Below are 27,145 nucleotides of genomic sequence, written 5' to 3'. Positions count from 1 at the left end.
GCAGTAAGCTGGAAAAGCATCACAAAAGAAGAATGCAACAGTTTGGTGATGTCCGTGGGTCACCGGCTTGATGCAGTTATTGCAAGCAATGACCAAATATTAAGTGTCGTTTACTTTAAGACTATTTGTACCAATAATTTTGCTCATCTAAAAATTGGGTGGTCTGCCACCAAAGGTTCTAAGTTGTTTAACACATCTAGATGTAAATATCAGGAAATGCAAGCTGAAATTCAGATCTATCATCTCACAGTGTATAGCAAAAACAAAAGAATTGGCCTCACCATTCCAATACTTTTGCCAGACATATATGGTAGTGAAAATTTTAATTAGAAAAGTAACACATACCAAGAAACTTGTGTGGTTTGGTTTCCACTGCTGATGGTGCAGGTCTTCTCCTCAGGATTAATCATTGTTGGATACACAATTAAGGTGGCACTTGTGTTAACAATTGGGCGAGATCTGCAGAATGGAATACAGCATTTTACTTGTCTATAATGAGCACATACTTTAATATGACTGCACAAAACATGATAACTGGCTCACCTGTAAAGAACTGCCTTGTCAGCTCCAAAAGCTCCAACGATGAGATCTATATCGAAAAAAGGAAAAAAGACAAGATTTCAGAATGTATTTACATCATTTGGATTTACATCACCAGAAACAAAGGTGAAATACGGTGATTAATCCAGCTCTCACCTGGGTAGCCATTGTGATCCAAGTCTTTTCCTCCTTTCATGGTATAGCCAAAACTGGCAGGAGGTGCAGGAGGGGCAGCTGATGACCACTGACCAGAAATCACTTGAGAGGGCTTCTCCCTGAGTCCCTTAGCATAACCATTATAGATGAAGACCAATCCTTGTTCATCTTTCCCACCAAATGGACTACTGATAGCAATGTCTAATGGATCAGAGGGAGAGAACATATTACAAATGAAATGTAGGAATGTAAAAAGAAATTCCATATTTATAAGAATAACTGGAGAAAAAAAAGAAGGAGACAGACAGGAAGAAAGAACAATATAAATACAAAGCTCTGGTACTCACCGTTAAAGCCATCCTGGTTGAGATCTCCTAGAGGTGTGATCGAGCTGCCGAACCGACTGAAAATTTGCGTGCCGGTGAGGTGAGGTAGATGTGGTGCAAGCTCCAGTGGACCCATCTGTAGATACACATACACTCGCCCTAATTCCTCCAACCTCCCATCTGAGTCACGCACCATGAACATGGGAGCACCAACCAACAAATCTGTAAGTCTGAAAGTAAGAAGATAAAGTGGAAATAAAGAGCAATCAATACACATGTTAATACATATACAGTAAAACACAAGCAAACATATATGGCATGTATAGTGATCACTAACCCATCATTGTTGATGTCTGTAGCAGCTACAGCATAGCCAAAGTAGGAGCCCATCTAGAGGAGATTTGAGCACATTACTCATTCACACACAAATTGTTGACCTAGCAAAATCTCTACAACACCTCATTCACAATCCGGAATAATTTAATGTTAATTTTTAAATTTCCAATTTTCTGAAAATGACAGTAAGAAACTTATGTACACCACGTTAGCAATTTAGCTATACGATACATATAGTGACTTAGAGCATTCTTCCAAGCTGTGACATATAAATTCAGCAACAGTATTAGTGTAGTGTATAAATAATAATTAATTAATTAATTAATTAATTAATTGGTAAGTAATTAATAATTAGTGTATAAATAATTATGCTGCATTCACCTAGAGTAGAGGTAACTTGTAATTCCTGATCTCTGACCAGGAAAAGCCAAAGAAAATGCCTGCTCAACTGAAAATTCCTACTCAGAAACTTGGGCTAGTCTTCTCAACTAAGTCTAAGTTCAGGGAGTGACGTCAAATCAACGTGGCTTTTCACTTTGTATCTCAGACATACGGAAGTCGTGACTGAAGTCGTTCCGAGCTCCTAGTTCCCACTTTATTATAATTAAATAAAGTGCAGCATTATAATCAGGGTAAGAGTAATAAGTCTTACCCTTACACAACTTCCATTTATATTACCAGGGAGTTTGTTGATAAAATTACCTTTAATTTCCACAATAATCAGAATTTAGTGCCAACCACAGGGTGCTACAGCCCAATAAAACAAATTTTTAAAGCAAATAATTTTGTTTTAATCATCAGTGTGCTGCAGTCTGAGAACTCAGCTTATTTGCCAGGCAGAAAGAGCCAGACTACATTTCTAGTGAACAGACTGTGTGTAAACTACTAAAGGTATTAAGTCCAACACAACTCAAAAGTCAAAAAGTCGTTATCTAATGGTTACAAACATATATTAATATTAAAGTTGGTCATGCAGCTTTGCAAACATATTTTTGCCATATAGTCACCATATAGTAAAAGCTGTCATGATGTGACCAAGTTATGACCTACCTGTTCACCAATAAAGGTTTTCATGGTCTCCAAAGAGCCATTAAGAATAGACACCTGAGGAGAACACAACCTTTCAAACACTTCATTTTTGTAAGATGTGCACTTTTATATAACTGAAAAGACCTAAATTAGTCCAGACATTTTAATTAAGTAACAACTATATTTTTTGTAACAGTTTACCTTTTTGTGCTTTACTACAATCAGGCTTATTTTTACACACAAAAAACACATGTAAACAAAATTCATATCATCTAAAAGCAATCCTGACATGTTACCTGGCCATACAGAAGGTCACCTCTGGGAACTCCTGTTACAAAGTCTGAGAAACAGAGAGCAGACAGAAGAGGACAAGGATAAATGGAATCAAAGACGAAATGAAAAGAGGCTTGCATAATCAGATGTGCTTTACATGAATGCACAATTTCATAAGCATAACTTAAGCTTATTTGGACAGAATATAAAACTACAAATATGTTATTGGTATGTTATCGTTGGTTATTTCAAATACTGTGAGTTGTTTCATTTTGTTTTGTTTAGTTTGTAATTTAGGGAGTTGTGAGAGAATGATGAGAGGACTTCATCTTGATGGCACTTTAACAGCAACTTTGTGAAAAAGTGAAATTGCTCTGAAAGTGTTTTGCTCAATAGCATCAACCACTAGAAAGACAAGTAACCAGATTTCTGAAATCACAGCTAGCTCATTTATACACTAGACAGTGGGGTATACAGTCAGTTCCGGAAGTATTTGGACAATGACAGGTTTTTGCTGTATTTTAACATTAGTTGATAAAGTTTGCCTTCAAATCTCTCCGCATTTTCAAGTGCTGGTACACTTGACTGTGTTTGGATGTGAGCAGTGCTGTTAAGTGAAAGTCTGCTTACCTGTATTTTCATTAAAGCTTATGGTATTGGCGCACTTGTTTTGGGGCGCATTAGAACATAGTAATTTGTGCCAAAAATTTTATGTAAAAATCTGGGGTTTTTTTAGCAGTATTTTACTAAATAAGCCTCTCACTAGTCACCACCTGATAATCTCCAGATAGCTCCTCCTACTTGCACGGGTGTGATGGAAAACCAACGGCAATGAACTGTCACATTAGAAAATCAGCTGAGTGGGTACATTCCTTACCTTCATCATCATCTCCATTAAATTCTCCTACTGCAACAGAGTAACCTAAAAGTCACATCACATTAAAAGCATCATAAATCAAGTAGATCAAGTAGAAGTAGATCAAGCTGTCCATTGATCAATTTGTTTTACTACATTAGCAAATGTGCATGACATTTTTTGTGTATTATACATTTATGAAGGGAAGGTGTGGAAAATCTTACCCATGTAGCTGTCATCAAAGTTGATCTCTTTTTTCTGCTTGGTCTGAATCTGGCCTGCCACTGATGTGAGGAAATAGCCTGGGTAGTAGGCCTTGATGATTTCCTCCTTCACAGCAGAGATAAGCTGTCCTGAGAAGGAAATAGACTTTCATATGAAATTCTCAAAGGTTGCTTGTTTGGTGATACTACCACTATGTATCTCTGTTTCTGCTAGCCTTACCTTGCCAAAAATAGCTGCCTGGTCCTCCAAGTACTACCTTTCCATCCTGTATTTCAACAGCAAGTTAAAAAATAGTTGAACAAAAATGCATTGAAAGCACAAACAGTTAAATGGATTCCAACTACTGACCTTGGTGAAATCAGCACTGAATCCACCTTGACAGTAACCTTGGCCCTTCATTCCATGAAATTCTGAAACACATTCATTATTTAACTTTTAAACTAAGATTACACTACAGAGTGGCTGAATTCTTGAATTGGACTGGTCAGAAGTAGTGGATTAATTTTAACATAACAGCATTGCGCAGACAGCAGTACTGGCTGTAACATGAACAATACGTTTATATTAATGCGCTCGTTCTAATACGTTATTGTTTCTATAGTAAAAGCTCATACACAGGGACTTGCATGGTGGACGTGCCATATAATTCAAGACTAATAATAAAAAGATTATTTTAAAAGTGTTGTTTTTTAAGTAAGAATAACATATAATCAATGTGGTCAAGTTTTTAAGGAGTAGTTTATGTAACATTTATGGAAGAAGTATCATATGTCAATGGTTTTTAACATCTATTTAAAATTTCTCAGCAGGAGAAAGTCTTCAGGACAGTAGTTCATGCTTTCTGCTTTAAGGACAAGTTGTAGTCTTTGTTTCTTTAACTTCAAGAAAGAGAAAAGGGGATGCCAGTGATTGTTTATTTTGTTGTTATAATGCAAGTGATAACAGGAACTAGATTGTCTTGCAGACATTCCACAACATTAAATCTAACTTTAAATCTAAGCCAAAACAAAAAAATTAAAAAAGCAAGAATCTCATACTATAAATGCAGTAATATTTAGATGTAGTGAGTGATATACCTGTGCGGCAGGGAGCATACTCCACAAATTTGGTGAAGTTTTTAATGGACAGGTAGCAGGAACCGGTGACATCTGACTCAGGCATGTCCTGTTGGGTTCTCCAGGAGTAGAGAGGTGCACAAGCCTAAGAGGTCAGTTACAAGGATGGAGGTTAGTTACATTAAAACACACACACACACACACACACAGCTAAGCCCAAGGAAGATCCAGAAAAAGGTCATTGCTACATATGGTGTAAAACAGCCATGACACAGGAACCCAGTCATGGTTCTCATAAGTCTTTCAAGGTCATAAATAAACTCAAGCATTATTCACAACCCTCATAATAACTTACCATAATTACCATAATACCACATAAATACATTGCCTATATATCCACACACAACTTGATTTGTTTATACTAATCTTAAATCAGAGAAGCTTAATCAAAAAAAATCAGTTAGTGTTTTGATAAAGAACAGAGATGAGGAAACAGACTGATAGTTACAATACACTGTATTCAAACATCAAAAATGCATTAGTTTCTTGCTGTACACACCAGAACACTCTGTAAACAGCATAATTTTATCAGCAAGGGAACTGTTAGATTAAAATTATCACAAAGGAAAAAAAAAAGACAGCAAGAATTGAAACAGAATTTCTTACCAAGACAGAGTCTTCATGGGCACGTACAGTTGCTCCAAACCACTGGTGGGACTTGAACTCAGCTTGGGTTTCAACATTATTGATGCTCACATTAAGATCTCCTATAAAGGTTGTGAGGGAGAAAAGAGCACAATTTAAAACTCACATTAGAAATACATATCTAGTTCCAGGTAAAACTCTTTTGACACCTGGTAGATGACCACATGACATTCATGCAGCTGAAGTAGTCTGAACAGGAACAGGGCATGTATTTACCCAAACGTTATTCAAGGAAAAGTCCAAGCTGTGTTGACCAGTCAAAGATCATGACCTTGTAACTGAGATGATAATAACATTTATCCTGACCACAGTGTGAGAATTTGAGAAAACAGGCTTAGTGGACAAACTCCATAATATGTCCAAAGGCTCGCTGCAAATACAATGGCAAATAACCAGCCGAAAGATGCAACTGCCTTTTTGTAGCTTTTTATACTGTCATTTGCCACAAATATTTCTCCAGTTACATCATAACTTTACAAGCATGATGCAACAGGGCCCTGTGGTATTGTTTAAAGATGAGTGGGAGAAAGAGAGGAACAGGGGAAAGGGCATCTGGCGGTAACATCATCGATTTCCGTCTCTTCAAGTCAGGCTCTGTAATAAACGAAGTGAAGGGGGCCTGGACCCAACCTAACTGACAAAAAGAAAAAAACAGAACCTTGGTCCAAGTAAAATATGGTATTCATCACATGTGCTTCTGCTCTCCCTAACTTGGCTTGGTCTCGATCTCTCTCATTCTCTCTTGTTCTCTCTCTCTCCCTTCTTCCCCCCTATATGTTATACCTCTCTAATAATGCATTCCTCTTCTTCTACATCCATCATAACCTCTACCACTCTATTATACCATCTAAATCACTTTTTAATACCATTACAAAATATGTTGGTCATATAGTCACTTATTAAGTCTCTCTCACTGCCAAGTAGAGAGGAAAAAGGCCTGCCTGTGTTAAAATTCTCAGGCACTGATAAATAGAACACAGACACGCACACACAGACACAGACACTCCCCTCCAAAAGTATTGGAACTGCATAGCCAATACTCTATCTCTGTATTTCTTTGCGAATTCCAATCTGGCCTTCAGATTCTTACTGCTGAAGGCTCTCTGGTCTTCATGCTGGTTTACCCTTTTTATCAACAAATGCAGTCTTTACAAGGTGAAACCCAGGGCTCAAACCAAAAGTAAATATTCAGAGCTACTAATTGTTTAAACAGTCAATCTAACAGAACACACCTGAACAACAAGAACCTGCATGTGTTTGTGTATGTGTGTATATATATATATATATATATATATATATATATATATATATATATATATATATATATATATATATATATATATATATATATATATATATATATACATATATACACACACATACACACACACACACACACAGATAGACAGATAGATAGATATACATGTAGATATAGACAGTTAGGTCTGGAAATATTTGGACAGTGACAGAGTTTTTGTGATTTTGCCTTTATACACCACCATAATGGATTTGAAATAAAACAATCAAGATGTGATTGAATACAGCCATTTTATGCAAAGTATTTCCATTTTCAGGGGCTCAAAGGTATTTGGACAACTGACTGACAAGAAGTTAATTGACCAGCTGCAGTCCATTCCCTCGTTACTTCAAGACAAATGAAGCAGATAAAAGGTCTGGAGTTGATATCAGGTATTGTGTTGTGTTCCACTGTTCGAGTGGAGCTACCAGTATGAAGTCCAAGGAGATCTCAATGCAAGTGAAGGAGGCCATCATTAGAATGAAAAAACAAGAGACCTATCAGAGAGATAGAAAAAACTTAAAGTGTGGCCAAATCAACAATTTGGTACATTCTTAAAAAGAAGGAATGCACTGTCGAGCTCAGCAACACCAAAGGCCTGGAAGACCACAGAAGACAACTAAAGTGGATGATCGCAGAATCCTTTCCTTGGTGAAGAAAAACCCCTTCACAACGTCAACAGAAGTCAAGAATACTCTGGAGAAGGTAGGCGTATCATTATCAAAATCTACAATCAAGAGACACCTCCATGAATGTAAATACAGAGGGTTTACAGCAAGGTGCAAACCACTGGTAACATTCAAGAACAGGAAAGCCAGATTAGACTTTGCCAGAAAACATCTAAAAAAGCCTCCCATGTTCTGGAATAAGATTCTTTGGACTGATGAAACCAAGATTAACTTGTACCAGAATGATGGGAAGAGAAAGGAACAGCTCATGATCCAAAGTATACCACATCATGTGTCAAACAAGGTGGAGGCAGTGTTATGGCTTGGGTATGCATGGTTGCCAATGGAATGGGCTCACTGGTGTTTATTGATGATGTGACTCTGACAGAAGTAGCAAGATGAATTCTGAGGTGTATACGGCTATACTCTCTGCTCACATTCAGCTAAATGCTACAAAACTGATAGGACGCCGCTTCACAGTGCAAGTGGATAATGACCCTAAACATGCAAAAGCAACTCAAGACTTTTTGAAGACAAAGAAAAAGAAATGGAATATTCTTCAATGGTCAAGTCAGTCGCCTGATCTCAACCCAATAGAGCATGCTTTTCACTTACTGAAGACAAGACTGAAGGCAGAAAGACCCACAAACAAGCAGCAACTGAAGGTGACAATTATGTTACTTTGTCCAAATACCTTTGAGCCCCTGAAAATGGAAGTACTTTGCTTAAAATGGCTGTAATTCCTAAATGGTAAATGCCATATTTTTGTGGAGCCTCTTAAAATAAAGCTGAAAGTCTACACTGCGATTACATCTTGATTGTTTTATTTCAAATCCATTGTGGTGGTGTATGAAGGCAAATACTTCCAGACCTAACTGTACATATACATACATACATACATACATATATATATATATATATATATATATATATATATATATATATATATATATACATATATATATATATATATATATATATATATATATATATATATATACACATATATATATATATATATATATATATATACACATATATATATATATATATATATATATATATATATATATATATATATATATATACATATATATATATATATATATATATATATATATATATCTCACACATACATATACATACATATATACAGGTACAAGTTGATCTTTGTCTCATGTCAGCCATGTTGGTCCAAAATTTGGTCTTCCTGTTTTTGAGGCTCATCAACACTTTACATCTTGTGGTAAAACCTCTGTATTTATTCTGGTGAAGTCTTCTCTTGATTGTTGACTTTGACATGGATACATCTACCTCCTGAAGGGAGTTCCTTATCTGGGCAACTTTGTGATGGGGTGTTTCTTCACCAGAGAAAGATTTTTTTCTGTCATCCACCACAGTTGTTTTCCACAGTCTTCTGGGTCTTTTAGTGTTCCTGAGCTCACAAGTGCATTATTTTAGCCACACCCAATGTTTTTGCTTTCTCTCTGATGGGGTTTGTTTTAATTTTTCCAGCCTAATGCTGGCTTGCTTCACTGGCAGTGTTAGCTCTTTGGACTCCATATTGAATGTTAACAGCTACAGATTCCAAATGCAAATGCCACACTTGAAATCAACCCTAGATCTTTTATTTGCTTAATTGTAAGTGAAATAATGAGGAAATAACACACACTTGGCCACTGAACAGCTGATCAGTCAACTGTCCAATTGCATTTGGTCCCTTAAAAAGGGGGGGGCCACATATAAAAAGTGTTGTAATTCGTACACAGTTCACCCAGTTTGGATGTAAATGACCTCACACAGAAAGTCTGCACTTTGAGCTCATATTCATCAATTAATTATTGAACTCCTATTGAATTATTGAGCTAAAATATCAATAACTCTGTCAATGTCCAAATATTTATGGACTGGACTGTATAAAAATATTACACACTAAAGCAGTGTATGTACACAGCATTCTTACTTTAGTGCTTAGATAGAGCTTGAGCTCCCCTCCCACTGAACAGTGACAGAGGGTTTGGGGTTAGAAGTGTGTGTCATGGCTTTGAACTATGTGACAGAATGGCTAATCTTTGCAAGTTTTGTGTGTTTGTGTGTGTGTGTGTGTGTGCGCAAGAAAGCACTTAACAAATGGTCAAAAATCAGTCATCACATCAGCTGTCCTTGGTGAGCACAGAAGAGATGAGCAGAGTGAGATCATATAGGCGTTTATATCCAGCTAGGCTCTCCACTCTTCCATGTATGTGCAGTTCCTTATGCTGATTTGAAAATTTAAACAAACTTGTAATTTGTAAAATAGAAAAACAAAGATCTGTAACTAAAGTAGCCTTTCACAGCAAGACAGTCTTGGGATTGAAAAAACTCACAGAACTGTGTTGTTTAAGGTTTTTAGAGAATTATGTTTGAAACAGTTAGTGGTGGGGTAAACGAGATTAAAAGTGAGTAAATTATGGATTATGGGAAAAGGTCTATGGTTGGTCAATTGCAATGTCATTGAAATGGCCTCTTTCTGTAGAAAGAAGAAATCTGGCTTGTGAAACCTCCTTTCATTTAAAAGTGTAGGATTTGAGGCTTTGGGTATTAAGTCTCTGATAGAAATGAGATGGGTTAATGACCACTAGGTTACTGCTAAATTTTGTCCAAAAGTCAAGTTGAAGATAAATTCTCAAGACATTTATCATCTCCAATAAGCTTGAAACGACTGACGATAGTATCGGGTATTGGGAATTGTATAGATTACAATTACTGTGATAGTAAGTCAGATGATTTAAATGTCTGTGGGAAAATGTGCTGTCTGCAGCTTTAAAAATTGACAAAAATAAAGTGAATAGTGTATTGTTTATCAGGCTGACTTCACTAGACAGTAATAAGTATCTCTGGTGCTATTCACCACAGAGCATATGCATGCATAGTTTATATAAATTTATTTCAAATTTATAATGAGCTTAGTTACAGCTCGTTATTTACAGTCCCGACTTCAGTTCTGCAAGCATTCCTGTCCTTGTTAACTGCTGATTAGCCAAAAAAAAAGACTGACTAAATGTTAATGCTCGCAATTGCAGGTACAGTACAACCAACTCAGATGTCAGTAAGTGTTGCACTGATTATTCTGGCAGTCTAAACACTGGAATAAATTCTTTTAACTTTACACCAGCACTCCAATAAATCAAATCTAACTGATGAACATTTTAGACTGAGTTAAACAAATAGCTAATTTAATTCAGTAAAAAATAATTTCATTTAGAATATAAATGGAAGGGATATTTGATAATATACTGAAAACATTTTAGTATTGTGTTTTATATTTTATTATCACACTGCTGAAAAATAGCAAAAGATGTCAGATGCATAGCTTTCCTTATGCAAAAATAAACAGGTACAAGTGTTGGACTTGTGTAAAGGCCACTGTGCGAGGCAGTTGCTGGAGCACAGTTTCTGGTGCCTGAGTTACAGACAATAAATCTAATTCCCCAGGAAATAAGCCAGGAAGCCTCAACTGACACAGCACACATTTCACTGTTCTCTTACACATGTTAGATGAACTCGACAGTTTGGCCCAGTACAACCCTATGTCTGCTGCCTACACTGATACAAGCCATGACGCACATGTTCACTGTAATGTCTATAATTCTCTTGACTTTAAATCCTAGGTTGTGTAATCAATTAAAATCAATTTCCATTCATTCACTCCTACTGCAAATTTGAAGGCTGTGCATTTATTAGCAGATCTAGAATAGTCTTTTTTAATGCCATGGAATCCATTATCAGCCTGAGAATAATACAGAGACATTCTCCAGCTCAGCACCTACAAATACATTGCAAACATGACTGCCACAGTGCTTCTCTGAGAAGCACTCAAAAGCGACATCAAGACTCGAAGCCTCAACTGATCTGTTGTTTCAAATTCCTTATGTCTGCATCTTTATGTGTTTTATGTGCCACGAGTAGCCAACTTCCAAAGTGTGAATAATAATTTTTTTATTTATTTCTAGTCTGCAGAAGCACAGAAGAGTATCTCATTCTAGGCCATGTTCAAATGCCTCAACACTTACTGTATTTCTGTACGTGTATTTCCAGGGAACTCTATTTGAGCACTCATCCTCCTCCATCTCCTTAAAACCTTTTTTTCTATTGGTCTCTTGAACTGAATCCCTCCAGCACAGAGATGCAAGGGGAGGTGAGAATGACATGCACTAGCTTTAGAGGAAGCATTGCGTTAGACCACTTAAAGTAAAGGGTGAGCATCTGTCAACGCAGGAATTGTTAAGGAGAGGATGTGGAACCTAATGCCTGAATACTAAATTCACTTGAACTAGCGTCCTGGTAAACCACCAGTAATGAGGGTGAATTCTTTATCAATGAGGTTCCTGATGACTGCAGGGCTGTGGCATTTATGATATACATTTAAAGAAATAAATTATAAGATGCACACTATTATACATATTATAAATTTGTAAAGAAATGTTGATCTGAGGTATGTGAGCCCTACCTTTTCGGTCAAACTCTATGCTGTGGCAGTCAGACAGGTTACGGCTCCATGGGCAGTAGAACACCGAGCCTCCCTCTTTGATGTCCGGCTGGCTGGTGTTAGCTTTTGGTGCTCCAACTATGATACTTGCATCTCTGAAAAAGAATTAAGAAGCTTAATTTATATGGTAGTAGCATAAGAAGAAGAAGATATTTGAGGATATCAGAATTATCTTTACTTTTATCTACTTTTTGATTTACAAAGTACAACGAGCAAAAAAAAGGCGCATATATTTTCTAGTATTCTGGAAAATGTATAGTTAGGAATGTATTTTATAGACTGTACAACATAGCATGTGCATGTGCAATTGCTGACAAATTTGTAGGCATTAAACAACAGCTTTTTTCTAGAAAATATATATATGAATAATATAATGTACACACACACACTTTTATGTACCATGCTAAAGAATTGTGTAGGCTACTCTTGAATGAATACTAAGATGTTTTGTGTGATCTTTATCCATCACATTTGTAATGTATGTGTAATTACCAAGGACAAGACTTTTGACATTAAGAAAATATTAAGAAAATAATGGAAAACCTAAAAGACCCTAACCAAAAAAGGAATTAGCGGTAACTAAAATGAATGCTACAAAATGAAGAAAGCTGCAAACCAGGAGGATGGGTGAGGCATTGCAAAACTGCCTTGAAACAGTCCATTTTCCTCAAAAGAGCATGAATAAGTAAAGCACAGACAAATCTTCACAGTCTGTAAGCTTACTCTTGTTTTTCAACATCATTAAGTGCAGTCCATTTAGGCATGGCAAAGGGGTCAGGAGCACTGTGGGCTTCAGAGGGGGATGGAGTAAGCCTACAGGAAGAGAACACCCTTTCCTGCCCCCTGAGCTGGTCTCTGTGATGCGTGACTGGGGGTAACCTCACAAAGCTTATACTGACCAAGTAATCCAGCAAACAGATCTCAATGGAGGTTTTATCAAAGAACTGCAGGCTACAAAAATGATCAGAATCATGAAAAGGAAGGAAGGAAGGAAGGAAGGAAAGAAGAAAGAAAGAACGAAAGAACTGAAAAAGAGAATCTAGTGTCCAGGCATTTAAGCCTACTACAGAGGATGGTCTCCCTTGTTAAATGCAAAGCTGTGGAAAAGAAACAAAATGTAGGTGTTCTGTTTATTTTCCTAAAGAGCGGAACAAAACACTGCTTTCTTCCGGCTAGGAGAGAAAATTCAGATTTTCCGCCATGTGTCCGAGGGAACATCCCAGAGGTACCGAAACTCTTGAAAGTAATGTCATTTGGAGAAGAAAATAACTAAATCCAACCAGTCATATCTTCTTTACTAAAGAAATTGTTCACCTCATACACCTGAATATACACTCACTGGCCACTTTATTAGGCATATCTGTACCTGCTCATTCATGCAATTATCCAATCAGCCAATAACATGGCGCAATGCAGCATAATGCAAACAAAAAATCATGTGGATACAGGTCAAAAGCTTCAGTTAAATACCAGAATGGAGAACAATGTGATCTTGATGACTGTGGCATGGTTGTTAGAAACAGATGGGCTAGTTTGAGTATTTCAGAAACTTCTACTAGCATCGATTGGCATCTATCGGCATTTTCACCCACAACAGTCTCTAGAGTTGAAACAGAATGGTGTGGAGGGAAAAAAAAACAGTGAGCAGTTCTGTGGGTGGAAACGCCTTGTTGATGAGGAAAATTGGCCAGAGTGGTTCAAGCTGACAGGACATCTACGGTAAGTCAAATAACCACTGTTGACAACTGTGGTGAGCAGAAAAGCATCTCAGAACGCATAACCTTGAGGCAGATGGGCTACAACAGTAGAAGACCATATCAGGTTCCACTCCTGTCAGCCAAGAACAGGAATCCGAGACTACACTGAGCACAGGTTCACCAAAACTGAAAGCTGATAATGGTATAAAGGACATCCATCTATACTTCTGTACATGCAATTGCAACAAGTCTTCGTATATTGTATGTTATTTGATGCTAACATCCATTTTCTTACTTACCTAATAACATGACCTTTATTAACATTTAATAAAAATTAGTTGGTGTAATTTATGTCCACACTATTTTCCTGAGATGTTCAACATCTATAAGTTACTAATCTTGATTTCATCTGGAACAGAAAAATATAGATTTTTGCCAATCTCAAATTTTATTATGTGGCTTGCTCACAAATATGCGTTCTGGAACAGACCCCTGGCCACGTTTGCATACTGATGTCCCTCTACATGTTGCAGGCATAATAATGTATATGCAAAATTGTAGAAACAGAGGCTCTCTGAACAATGAAAACACTTTTAAAGAAACAAAACAGGAAATACATCAAAAGTAATTGTTGCGTCTTGCATATCACACACAAATCGCAAACACACACACAGACACACACACACACACAACAGTTGATAGTAATCTCAAAGAATTGCAAATAAGCACCAATTAGCATGTAATGGCTTTTTATCAGCTTGAGAATCAGTCTAGCCTAATCTGCATTCTCTCCTTGTTAAATTCTTAAACATCGGGCTAATGTTAGCATAGTAATAACAGCTTGATTGCTTTGGGTCAAAGAATGCCAGTTGTGGAAAATGCCCTGAGATAAGTGAGCCAGCCTCTAGCGAAGTAAACAGACTTTAGAGGAGATACAGGCCCATTATCCATGAAGGCGTTCTGTAAAGACATTTTAACCAAATTGCCAAATCAAATGTCACAATTATGTTGCAATACAGATAAACAGTCCTCTTAGAGACAAAACTTTCATACTGATTCATAGAAGTTGCAAAACAACACAATAACATACAGATGGATTTGTTTGCATGGCTAAACCCATGAGTGTTGATCTAAGACCCTTAGAGTACAGCTCTTTGTAAGCACTTCAAGCGATAAGTGTAGTAAATACAGAAAGGTAATGGTCATTATTTTAATACGATTTATAAATGCTTTGGCTGTACCCAGAAGAATGAGAGTCTACTTAAGTGGTCCACTCTTCTAGGAGCACATCACAACAGCAACATCCTAACTAACTTTTAAAGTTTGAATGTAGACCATTTTGGAGTGCCAATCAGAGACTATCCTCATCTCTGTTGAAAGATATATATATATATACACATGTATATTTGCAGTATATGATTATCATTTAGGTGGCCAATTTGTGATAGCCTAGCCTTGATAATGGAAAAAAAAACCCATTAACCTACACAATCATTTTCTTCTTGTCATTTTTAAATGGCTTGTAACAATTTAAAAATCTGTAAGAAAAAAATTCAATCATAATATACACTATAACATAATACACTATATGGCCAAATGTATGTGGACACCTGACCATTGCAGCATATGCGAGACTTCCCCAAACTTTTGCCACAAAGTTGGAAGCACAAAATTGTATAGGATGTTTTTGTATGTTGTAGCATTAAGATTTCCCTTTGTTGGAACTAAGGGGCCCAAAAGCATATGCCCAAAAGCATGACAATGCCCCTGTGCACAAAGTGAGGTACATAAAAACATGCTTTGCCAAGGGTGGGGTGACCAATGATCAGTTTTGGGATGAATTGACATGTTGACTGCTCCCCAGGCCTCCTCAGCCAACATTTAGAGATTTTTTCCCCATTGTGGGTGAATGGGAAAAAATCTCAACAGACACACTCCAAAAATGTAAGTGGAAAGCCTTTCCAGTAGAGTGGAGAGAGAGAACTAAATCTGGAATGGGATGTTCAAAAAGCACATATAGGTGTGATTGGTAAGGTGTCCACAAACCTTTGTAAATGAGACACTGAATAATGCTGAGACACAACAATCCGCTGACAAGTGAGGAAAACAACACCAGCGTTTTTGCAGTGAACAAATGTCTCAACACCAGTCACCACAACACTAGCAGAACACTAAAAAAACCCAGTCAGCAGCAAGAGTCAGGCTGAAAAGTGTTTACAGCTAAAACACTAAACATTAAACATCCTTGTGTGTGGCTTTGCTAATAAGACCAAAATGAACATGATAAAAATGTGTGGTACTGCCATATTAAAAGCTCGGTGAAAAGTTGCTGATATGACAACTAGCATTCCTTCCTAAAGATGGGAAGAAAACCCAGTGCCAAATGGTCTTTACACCAAATTAACTAGCCAGAAACACTCCCCAACCCATACCCAATCTGCCCAGGTGTGAACCTTATGTCACTTGAGCACTGTTTCAAATCATTTAAAACCTGCTGCAAAAAACAATCATTGTATCGTGTTTAAAAGAGGTTACCAACCTCCAAACCAAAATTCACCGTAAACCTAAATTGTAAACGGTATGAATATACAAAAATACTCGAGAATTAATGTCATGGGGAGAAAGCAGTGAGTTAATTAGAAGTGACTGACTAAATTACCCAAAATATCTTGTGTATATACTATACCATGGGCTATTTCTAGAAACTTGCATGCAAAACACACAATAATAACTATTAATTTGTATGTAATTTGATTTCTGAGCCAGTAGCCATTTATTACTATCATTTAGGCAGTCATCTCTCAGCTTTTCCTGAAATGTACACAAACAGGCTTTTTATGGCAAGACTATAAAGTTTTAACTGAGCAAGCTCCTCTGTCTTTGGTCATATGCTTTAATCACAATAATTAACCAAAGTATGTATATGATACAAGTCTATGAAAGGGAGAAAAAAAAGCCAGCAAATTCTGATTTGCTGTATATTATCTAACACCAACAGATACATATTGTTGAGGTCATGGCAGCCAAAGCAAAACAGCAAAACAACTCTATTATGGAAACACTTTACTGCCCCTTAAAGATTAACAGTCTCTGGCGTATAATTGTAGCATCCTAAGGAAATTAAATTATCTGGAGTTAATTATGGGACGGACAGCACAGTGACGCAGCATTGTTGCCAACTCACATGTCCAGAGTCCCCAGTTCAAGTCTGAGTTTCACATGTTCTCCCTGTAACCATGTAGGTTTCCTCCCCATTCGTTCCCACTGTCCGAAAACATGGTGAATTGGCTACAGTAAATTTCCCTTAGGTGTGAATGTGTGCACGCATGGTGCCCTCCGAGGGACTGGATCTCTTCCATGGTGTAACGCATACTCAGGCCCAGTGTTCCCAGGACAAGGATTCACCATGACCAGGAAAAAGCGGTTACTAGCTTGGGGCTATTAGCTATGGATCCATGTTTCTTTCTGTACAACACTAAAGACAAGGGCAAAATGCCACCGCTCTCACACAGAGCATTCAATTTTGTGTTTTAATTCACTGGAGCAAATATCCATACTGACCATCAGATTATTATAAACATGCATTGCTGCTGTGATCACGAAGTCTGTTAATCTGATGAGATTTTTACTTCTAAACTTTGTGGAAGATATAATATTCACAATGTTTGAATTTTAACCGAGACCGGAGCACACTCTGCTACAGCAGGGCCACAGGCAGAAATACTGAGCTGACATTCTGATATTCAATAAAGCTTTTCCATTCAGTATCTCTGTTCATTATTTCTCTATATTATGTCTGTCAAGTAAAAAGATGAGTGCTGCCACAGACATTTAATTCCAGTGGAAAATGATACTTAACTATGCCACATTAAGAAAGCTTATATCCTTTCATACGGATATTAAAATATGGCAGAAGACACATCCCGAGTCATCCATACAGTTATCCAAGTGTGGACGCTGAACTCTGAATCCCAAAAGCACAGTAAGATAGCAGTGCATCTTAATATTACCCAATGCTTTATTCAGGCTCCAGCCAAGCAACTACAGCAGATTCAGCTAAAAATCAGATGCTGCTCTATAGTCATTTTTTAAGCCCTGTCTGAATGGCCTGTCTGCTCAGTGGATCTGAACCCCATTTGCTCTATGCTGCTGTCCAGAAATCACTGACAAAAAGATGATGGTGAAAGCAGTTACTACTGGGAAAACTGGCACTGGCTTTATTTCCGCCATGACAAAAAATGTACGGTCATGGATTACCACAGAACAGAAGAAAATTACATGACATTATAGCTAAAGAGATTCCTGAAACCATGGCCAGGTTAAGTATAATCAGGTTCCATCATACAATATGAGAAAATGCTTTCAAACAAACTAAAATATTACAACTATTCCACTTTAGCCTTTCGGTAAAATTAATCACATACTACCTTGTGGACCCATTTCTGTTGATCTGATAAACATCATCACTTAACACATCCAGAATCTAATGTCACTACAAAAGCATTTCCTGTTAAAGGATATATCCATCACAGCAGGACACCTACAAATCAAGATTTCAGGGCCAGTGTGCAGCTTAATTACAAAGTTAAGTGATTAGTTAGGAACATGAAGTCACAAATCCCAGGCACATTCCTGAGAAGCAAAGTAGGAGGGCAAGGTTATAGAAAAAAATGTTTATTTACTTATAATGTTGTTTACATGCAGGTTTTTCAGCTAACACTTTGCACCTATTTAGCTCTGCTCAAATGGAAATCAAGTCCAACAATTTAAAGTGCCTACTATATATATTATGGAATATAGTGTGGTTTCACATCTTCTTTGCTGATGTCCAAGGTCTAGGACCCCAAATACACATTATTCATACCTCGACACAAAAAGGAAATATCAGAAAACAAGCAACCTCACACCTTCAAGGAGATACAGCTCACTTTGTGTTCAGTTTTTTCACTTAAAAAAAACAGGAAAAAGCAAAGATTCTGGAACAGTATTCAACCCTTTTATGTCCATTTTTATGTCCAAAGACTGACACATTTAGAACAAAATTCATTGTTATAATTACTATAATTACAATTATATACTCCAAATGGGAAAAACAAAGCATTACAAACATAAACATGTACCTAAGTGTGCTTCAGAAGAACTAAGGGTATGCCTAAGGGTATGACTGAGTACTGTACAAGGACAATTTGGCCTGCTGTGACTCAGCACATGCGTCACAAGACAATGTACACTCATAAGGACAGGGGCCCATTATTCAAACCTGCCGTTCCAGACAGGCAGTAAAACAGCCTCACAATAGTATGGGGGAACCTTCTCTATTGCTTCAGCCACTGACCAAACTTATCCCCATTAACCCTTAAAACAACAAACTCTTGTGTTTTCACAGACCTTCCCTTCAGGGTATTGCCAGCTGCCAACTGGACAAAGGATGCTAATGTTGAACCGTGAACCAGGACAAAAAAAGAGCGCACAAAATAAAAATGTCACAAGGAAATTTTTAGCTTCCTTATACAGGTAACTTTTTTAGAAAAAAATCTAAAAAATTAAATGCTAAAATGCTAAAATTAAATGCTGATGCTTAAGAATTAGCATCCTTTGTCCAACACAAAAATGTTAATTGTACAGGTAACCTGGTAAATTCGTACTGGCAGCCAATACACCCTTGTCCAGATGGATTTACAATTTCAGAAAATAAACAACTTAGTACACAATAATAATAATAATAATAATAATAATACTAGAATAATAATACTATTAAACAGGATATTAAAATCAAACCTTGGGAAGAACAGGAGAAGAGGATAGATATAAACAATAGTATAGTACAGCGAGGACAAATTGACCTTAAATCCTAAAGAAATATTGGTTCAGCATTTACTCTGTTAGAGTATGACAATCACCAGATTACATACTGCATCATGGGTCAGGGCCAAAACATCCATGATGTAATATTCACATGTAACGTCTCACAAACATGTTAACAAGAACATTAGCAGGACATTACATCCCTCCTAAAATAAAAAGATAAACAGAAAAAATGTGGGAGAGAATGCATGCTAACAAATTATTCTTTAAAAATGAAACAAGCATTTAAGACCATTTGGGGCAAGTCTAACTAATTCAAGCTATAAAAGAGCACTTGTTATTTATATGTAAATATCTAATAAAGAATCTCAGTACGTTCTATCTCTGCACCTTCTAATACAATGCACATCTTGAAAGTTGCTCCTGCGAAACAAAAGAGCTTCTTCTAAATGAATAAATGTAAATGAAAAATATTTCCATTTCAAAATATTCTTTACCCACGCCAGTGAGAATTTCATTCAATGTTTAGACCCTGATCTCTGACCTACTGCTGCTCTCCCTCCTTATCTACATGCTATGAGACAGAATGGAATGTGCTACTCCTACACATAATGAATGACTTTTTTCTAATGCTTTAACTAGGGATATGAATTTGTACTGAGAACCCAAATTGTTTTTTTTTTCTAAATAAGCCAATAATTCTTCCTTAAAGCATAGATATTTGACAACACTAACAGCTAAACACATGTTCTAAACACACTCTAGAGAATAAGCAGATATTTTGCAATTCAGTATACTGTTCAGAATAATTGATGAACCCTCCTGGTCAGGCCATGCTCTGACAAAACAGAGTCCATTTGTACAGTTTACAAAGTTTACAAGTGTGTGAACTCTGCCTTCTTCTGCAGTCTCTGTACTGCTTAATTAAAAATTAGTCAAGCAGCAACATACAGATAAAACACCCTATGGAAATGTCTGTGCAAAGAAATAGTTCTGAAAATATACAGAGTGCAATAGAAAATGCTAGAAAATTCTAGAGCTGATTCTGCATTGCAGAGGCTTCAAACAGCTGGCTAAGGGAATGGTTGGAACAATTCCAACTTTCTGTATTTTTGTAAAACTCGAACAACCACAGCTAAGAACAGACTCCCAAAAGCCATGGCCACTGAAAACTTTCTGCTCACACAGAAGCAGGTGCACACATGAAAATAAAAAAGTGTTTAATCCACTCAATTTCTCTGAAATGTTTGTCATCAGTGTAAAAAAAAAATTCTGAGAAATATGACAAAGATGTGATTGAATGGAATTTGTTGGAGTAGAATCAAGTATTCCTTCTGTCTGGAAACTAGGCTTCAAACATATGTACAAAATAAACTGTTACATTGAATAAAAAATGTAAAAAAAAAAACTTGTTTTTGCCCACGATGCCTTGTGAACTGTTTAAGTTCAGATGAAGTAATGGCAGTGAGAGCAGCTGTGGCTTTTGCTGTGACTTCATAGCTCATGAGAGTGAGTGAGATGGAATGGGTGGGGGTTGCATGGCCTGAAATATAGGAGTTGGGTGAGGGGTTTAAAAACCATGTCAAATTACATTAGCAGAGGGCTGAGGGAGAGGAAAAAAAAATGAGAGAGATTTACCTCATATACTCTCAGAGCTACATGGACCAACACACACACACAGCTCTTAATGAACTATCACATTAAATTGATAGCCACTCACAGGTCACTCAATACAAAGCCCCATGAAAAGCTGAACTTGGCCAGGCACAATGCAACAAAAACAGACAGAGCTGACAGTCTGGTTACTGAGTCCCATCCATAGCACTGATGGTTTACAATCACAGCAGAGACCATTGTAACCTGATGAACTCTGCAGAGTTCAGTCCATGTTAGAGAACCAAAGTTCCTAATCTTTTATTCAAAATCTGTCAATCTATAAGACTGCTGTCTGACCTTGAACAGAGTTTTTTCTCCTCAAAACATCTAGAAATAATCACAGAAAGAAACTAGGCAATCAGAGAGCAGCACCCTTCCCTTTTTATTCTAAACAGACAACCAGTACACAGGTTGTTGCAAATGTCTAGTCAATGTGTCACTGAGTCTCACAGGAAACACCAATGAAGGAATAATGTATTAAAGTTGCTAAAATCTGATCTGAGCTTGGGGTCTTACTCATTATAACAATGAGTCACACTGGCGCCAAGGCATCCTCCTAGTCTGTCTTGCAAGGGAGGACAGTGACTGAGCTGTGTGATAGAATACAGAACACTTCTGAAATCAGATTACACATATGTAATATGGCAAATGGCATATGTGATTTATAATTTATACACAAGAAGTAGTTAAAGTTCCAAGTAATATCTCCTGTATCCTTTAGCCAAGGCTCTTTTGTGGATATGTGGGCTATACCCTCCCTCTGGATGAATAAGCACGTACAATCAGGGGCAATTACAGAAGCACTCCGAATTCCCTTCTCAAGAGCTGAAATCATTTTTCCTGCCGTTGACGTCAAACCTTCCTCTGTTCATGTACTAAATATGGCTTGAAACACTGACATATCATGCAGTTATTAGGCAGGCGGAAGAAAAAAAAAAACGGACGGTTCTATGAAAAGGTCTGCATACAGTCAAGGGTCCTTAGGACTGGATATGAAAAAGTCAGTGTTTAGTATCATTCTGAACAAACAGTGAAACTTTTAAGAGCGTTTCAGTCTCCAGCTGTGAAGACAGGCTTTCATCTATATGGCTTTTCACATATTGAGCTTGGATTCAAAACAACAATCGGAGAAACTTCTGTGGTGTGTATATCCCCTGCTGTGGTCTGATTACTGAGGTTCTCTCCCACAGTTTAGTGGAGTTATTTTTTAAACGTTTCAAAGACTAGGACGGTGAGAACAGAATTTGCATATCTAGGCTTTAACGGATGTATAGCTTATACACATTTTTCTGTTTGTCGTAAACGTTATCAATACGCAGTCTTCCAATTCTTCACTGCCTCATTAACAAGCATTAACTAAAAGTTGTTCCTGAAGAAACTGAACTGAAACCTGAACTTACCGTGTCGACTGTGCCATATAAAAGTCCACAGAATAGCCAAAATAGCTGCCTGCGGGGCCGGTATATATCGACGGGTTTTCTACATCTAAGTTGAACGCGACGGTCCAAGGAAAAAGGCATGTGATGAAAAGCGAGCAGCCCATGTGGAATAAAGCTGCCACCGTGGTTGAGCGGCGCCTTTCGGAACCCATGATACTCGAGGTGTCAGTCCACCTATTGAATTAAACTCGCCCGTTTCTTCTCAACAAAGGTGACGAGTCAAATGGCGTCCTCCTCAGTTGGTAAAACTGCCAGAATCTAGGCAAATCTCATGTCTTTTCGCGCGTTCCTTAAGGTGACTCTTAAAGTAGAAACTCAGTTTCTCGTTCTTTCACTACTTCAGTCCACTTTAGCTTCTTTTCTACCGTCTTCTTCTTTCGTCCCCTTTCTCTCTTAATTGTGGTAATATTGGGGGAGTAGTCACAAGCTGCGTGTGGGCGGAGCTGCAAGAGCGCCTCTCAAACGCACGGGTAGATTTGTGCGAGGCTGAAGCTGTTTGTGGAGAATGGAAAGTGACAAAAGTATTTGAATATAAAATTCGTATATTAGAATTATATACACGTCACATTAAACAAAATTATTTTCTTTAGTATGTTTAATAAATTTGCTGTGTCGTCACTGTTTTTTCTTCGATTTGAACTTGCTAGGGAAAGATTTACTTTCAAAACATTTAATTCGAAATGACGAGTTTTGATTTTGAAATTTTAACCCTAAATACTAATCTTAAATAAATAAATAAATAAATAGATAGATAGATAGATAGATTTTATGTAATTTAGGCCAAAGGTGCAGCATCCGGGATCCCCAGAGAAATGTGGGAAGATAAGAGTGGTCAAACAAATGAAAAAGTAAAAGATTTAAAAAAAAAAAAAAGTTTTAATGTTCTACACAAATCGCGAGTGTTGGCGGTGACTAATTGGCTAAATGCTGAGTTCAAAAGCTGCTAAGAAGATGCTTTGAAAGCATCTACACAATATGGCCAAAAGTATGTGGACACCTGACCATCACGCCATATGTGGGCCTTCCAGAAACTGTTGCTACAAAGGTGGAAGCACAAGTGTCTAGAATGTCTTTGTATGCCAAGGATGGTGTGGAGGAACTCGAGTGGCCTGCACAGAGGCCTGACCTCAGCCCCACTGAACACTTTTGGGATGAACTGGAACTCTGACTGCATGCCAGGCCTACTCGCCCGACATCAGTGCCTGACATCACTAATACTCTTGTGGCTGAATGAGCACAAATCCCCACAGACACGCTCCCAAATCTAGTGGAAAGCCTTCCCAGAAGAGTGGAGCTTATTATAACAGCAAAGGGGGGACTTAATCTGGAATGGGATGTTTGGAAAAGTACATATGGGTGTGATGGTCAGGTGTCCACATACTTTTGGCAAATAGTGTACTTTTCCTGGGAATCCTAGATGCATCACCTTTGGCATAATTTATATAAAGTCTGTATTTTTTAAATTTGAATTATGAAATTCATATTTAGGGTTCTGCAAATCTTAAGGCAAATCTTACCTCTAGCAAGTTTAAAACAAAGAAAAACATTGGAAAATGTACATTTAATAAATACACATTAGATTAAAAAAAAATTAATGTCACATGTACAGTCCCCGTCATAAGTATTGGAACGGCAAAGCCAATTTTTTTGTTATGCTACACTAAACAGATTTGGGTTTGAGATCAAAAGATGAATATGAGATGATAGATCAGCATTTCAGCTATCATTTCCTGATAGAAGACGGCACCTTTTGTTTGAACCCACCCATTTTTTCCAGTGATCAAAAATATTGGAACATGTGACTGACAGGTGTTTCTTGTTGCCCAGGTGTGCCCTGTTAGATTGATTGTTTAAACAGTTAATAGCTCTGAATGTCTTGGTTTGAGCCCTGGGTTTCACCTGTGAAAACTTCATTTGTTGTTAAAAAGGATAAACCAACATGAGGACCAGAGAGCTGTCTATGGGAGAAAAGCAAGCCATTGGTAAAGCAATTGGTAAAGGTCTACTGAGATATGAGACAGAGATTTTCTTAATATTTGAAAGATGAATATGAGGTGATAGAGCAGCATTTCAGCTTTCATTTCCTGATAGAACATGGCACCTTTTGTTTGAACCCGCCCATTTTTCCAGTGATCAGATATATCGGAACATGTGACTGACGGGTGTTTCTTGTTGCCCAGGTGTGCCCTGTTAGATTGATTATTTAAACAATTAATAGCTCTGAATGTCTACTCTTCGTTTGAGCCTTGGGTTTTGCCTGTGAAGACTGCATTTGTTGTTAAAAAGCAATTTAGTATAGCCAATCCAACTTCCTGCATATTTTTGGACAGTGGGAGGAAACTGGAGGACCTGGAGGAAACCCATGTGAACGCTGGGAGAAAATGCATAACTCTAGACAGACAGTGACCTGAGCTCAGGACCAAACCAGGGACCCTGGAGCTGCTTGCTATAGCTATAACTGCAGTTAACATAACTAGCTACAGGTTGTCTACCTGAATATACCCTTAAACAGCTTTATAAAATTGCAGAACCCTCATAATAAAACACGTCTAACTCAGGTTCACTGAAAATTATTTTTAAATATTTGTAACTTAATTGGATACCTCTTCAACAGCTGTTCATTAGCGCACGTCTGAATCTCAGCTGTGTGTATGTGTCAGCATGCTCAGGAGAATCCACTGCATTGCTGCTTTTTAAAGCAGCAATTTTAAACAGTATGTAGTCAAGTGTTAGCTATACTAAAAATTTTAAAGGTACTACAAAATGTAACAATTATTTAAATTTAAATATAATATATTTTTTATTTTTATAAAATGCAATGCCAATTATATTTCTCTGATATTAATCATGAGAACTTCATACAATAACACATAGTTTAATTATATTTTTCACATTGTTGCCATCCATTTAAAGCCACCCATATTTAACCCATGGTGAAAAGGCCAATGTCAGTGTCAATTGCAGCTGCTGCAAACGTGTCAGCTGAAGAGAGCAGCGTTGCAAAAGCAAATAAAAAAGTCTTTGAGTAATAGAAATGAATGGGCCAATGAAGACAACAAGGCAATAGTGGAAAGCATTTGCATTCCTGAAGATAACTAAAGTCTGATAGAGGATTTCAAAGTGATGCAGAGATGGCATTATTTTAGCTGCTCAATCTATGGCTTGATAGGCTAATGTCTGTCAAAATGTTGCTTTTATACAAAGTTTCAGAACAATACTCTAAAATTTTGATTTGAAATAAACTTGGAATAAAAATAAATTTTTTATAGAATACAACTCAAAATACAAATTTTAAAAATAGAAGTAATCTATAGTACTGTGTATTTAGTTGGTTTTCTTGCTAACTCTCCTAAATACCTTTTGCTAAGTATGCCCAGTATGATAAGCAGATCTTCAATCAAACAATGGGGTAAGATAAGCACAAAAATAATGTTCGCAATGTAATAAGCCAACAAACAGGGTTTGCAATATTCCAGAAAATGTTATGGCATTACAACATTTTCAAAAACTTTATTAGGCTTTGGTAGATTATGTGACAATAAACAAATATTGTATAATGAAATATCATTATTCTGTCAGGGAGCCAAGTGCTTATCTTACACAGAGCTTGTTCATTTGAATATCTTAACACTACTCTAAACAGCTTTCAGGAAATACCCTCATTTCACATTTTTTAAGACATGCTCACACACTTTAAATGTTACTAAATCTTATCTTCTTGGAATCCAAGAGTATTCAAATTTAGTTTTTGAAATAGATAGCCTGCTTGTTTGAAAGCCAGTCAAATGGGGGCATGAGTCAATAATATGTGTTAGCTAGGTAACATTAGCCAAGTAGCTTGCTAATAGTGAGTATTTTAGAGGTCCTCACCAGATGTTCATTGCCCTCTGTAATCACTAAATAGAACTTGGTGTATAGTCTGTGCCTCGGTGAATAGCTACAGTATGTCATTCAGTGAGCTAATTTAAGAAAAAATGGCAAATAGTACATACATGGTAATTTACAGGATACTTATTTCTTCCCATTCACACAGGAGAATCAGCTGCTCTAAGTGACACACTACTGTATGTAATGAAATTGTCTTTAAAGTCATTCAAGTAAACAATTTCATACACAATACAGTTATGGAAAAGTCTGCCCACTTGAATTAGCATGGAATGTTTTATGTGAGTCATTCTCTGCTTTAGCAACTGAACTGGGGCCAAATTAGGAAGTGCGGCTATGGGAGTACTAGGTAACTCAAACACATTTAACAGCAATTTTGAGCAACTATATGTTAAGACATGTTCTATTTGAGACAGTAGGGTGTTGAAGGGGGGAATTTACAGCTGGTCAGATTGTAATCATAGCCTAAATGACTCACTTACTTACTAGAGTATCTATACTCTATCTATAGCTTATTAGAACTTTCAATTTAACTACTACATATAAAGGAGAAGCAATTTATACAATAGTTATTGTGCCAGAAGACAAGTCTTATTGTTAACTAAGTCATGTGCACATGTAATATGTGATGGCAGATCCCCACACCATATGCCATTGCTAAAATGACCT

At 37.1% G+C, this 27,145-nt stretch overlaps 1 protein-coding gene across 1 annotated transcript in view; it reads right to left on the bottom strand.

Moving 5' to 3' along the window:
- The window catches only part of itga5 (integrin, alpha 5 (fibronectin receptor, alpha polypeptide)), a 52,773-nt gene extending 29,755 nt beyond the window's left edge, over positions 1-23,018 (bottom strand). Inside the window, exons 1-15 of the mRNA XM_026920459.3 lie at positions 22,553-23,018; positions 11,956-12,089; positions 5,463-5,563; positions 4,818-4,941; positions 4,090-4,151; positions 3,961-4,006; positions 3,741-3,869; positions 3,538-3,582; positions 2,684-2,727; positions 2,409-2,462; positions 1,360-1,412; positions 1,044-1,252; positions 697-897; positions 544-589; positions 346-459 (exon numbers count right to left, since the gene is read on the bottom strand). Coding sequence (XP_026776260.1) covers positions 346-459; positions 544-589; positions 697-897; positions 1,044-1,252; positions 1,360-1,412; positions 2,409-2,462; positions 2,684-2,727; positions 3,538-3,582; positions 3,741-3,869; positions 3,961-4,006; positions 4,090-4,151; positions 4,818-4,941; positions 5,463-5,563; positions 11,956-12,089; positions 22,553-22,743 — 1,553 coding nt within the window. The 5' untranslated portion in view covers positions 22,744-23,018. The remainder of the gene's footprint in view (positions 1-345; positions 460-543; positions 590-696; positions 898-1,043; positions 1,253-1,359; positions 1,413-2,408; positions 2,463-2,683; positions 2,728-3,537; positions 3,583-3,740; positions 3,870-3,960; positions 4,007-4,089; positions 4,152-4,817; positions 4,942-5,462; positions 5,564-11,955; positions 12,090-22,552) is intronic.
- Between the last annotated feature and the right edge of the window lie 4,127 nt (positions 23,019-27,145).

The sequence above is a fragment of the Pangasianodon hypophthalmus genome, chromosome 16 (assembly GCF_027358585.1).
Source record: "Pangasianodon hypophthalmus isolate fPanHyp1 chromosome 16, fPanHyp1.pri, whole genome shotgun sequence".
NCBI lineage: Eukaryota > Metazoa > Chordata > Actinopteri > Siluriformes > Pangasiidae > Pangasianodon > Pangasianodon hypophthalmus.
Note: the sequence above shows the minus strand (reverse complement) of the source record. Positions and strands in the feature narration are given on the sequence as shown.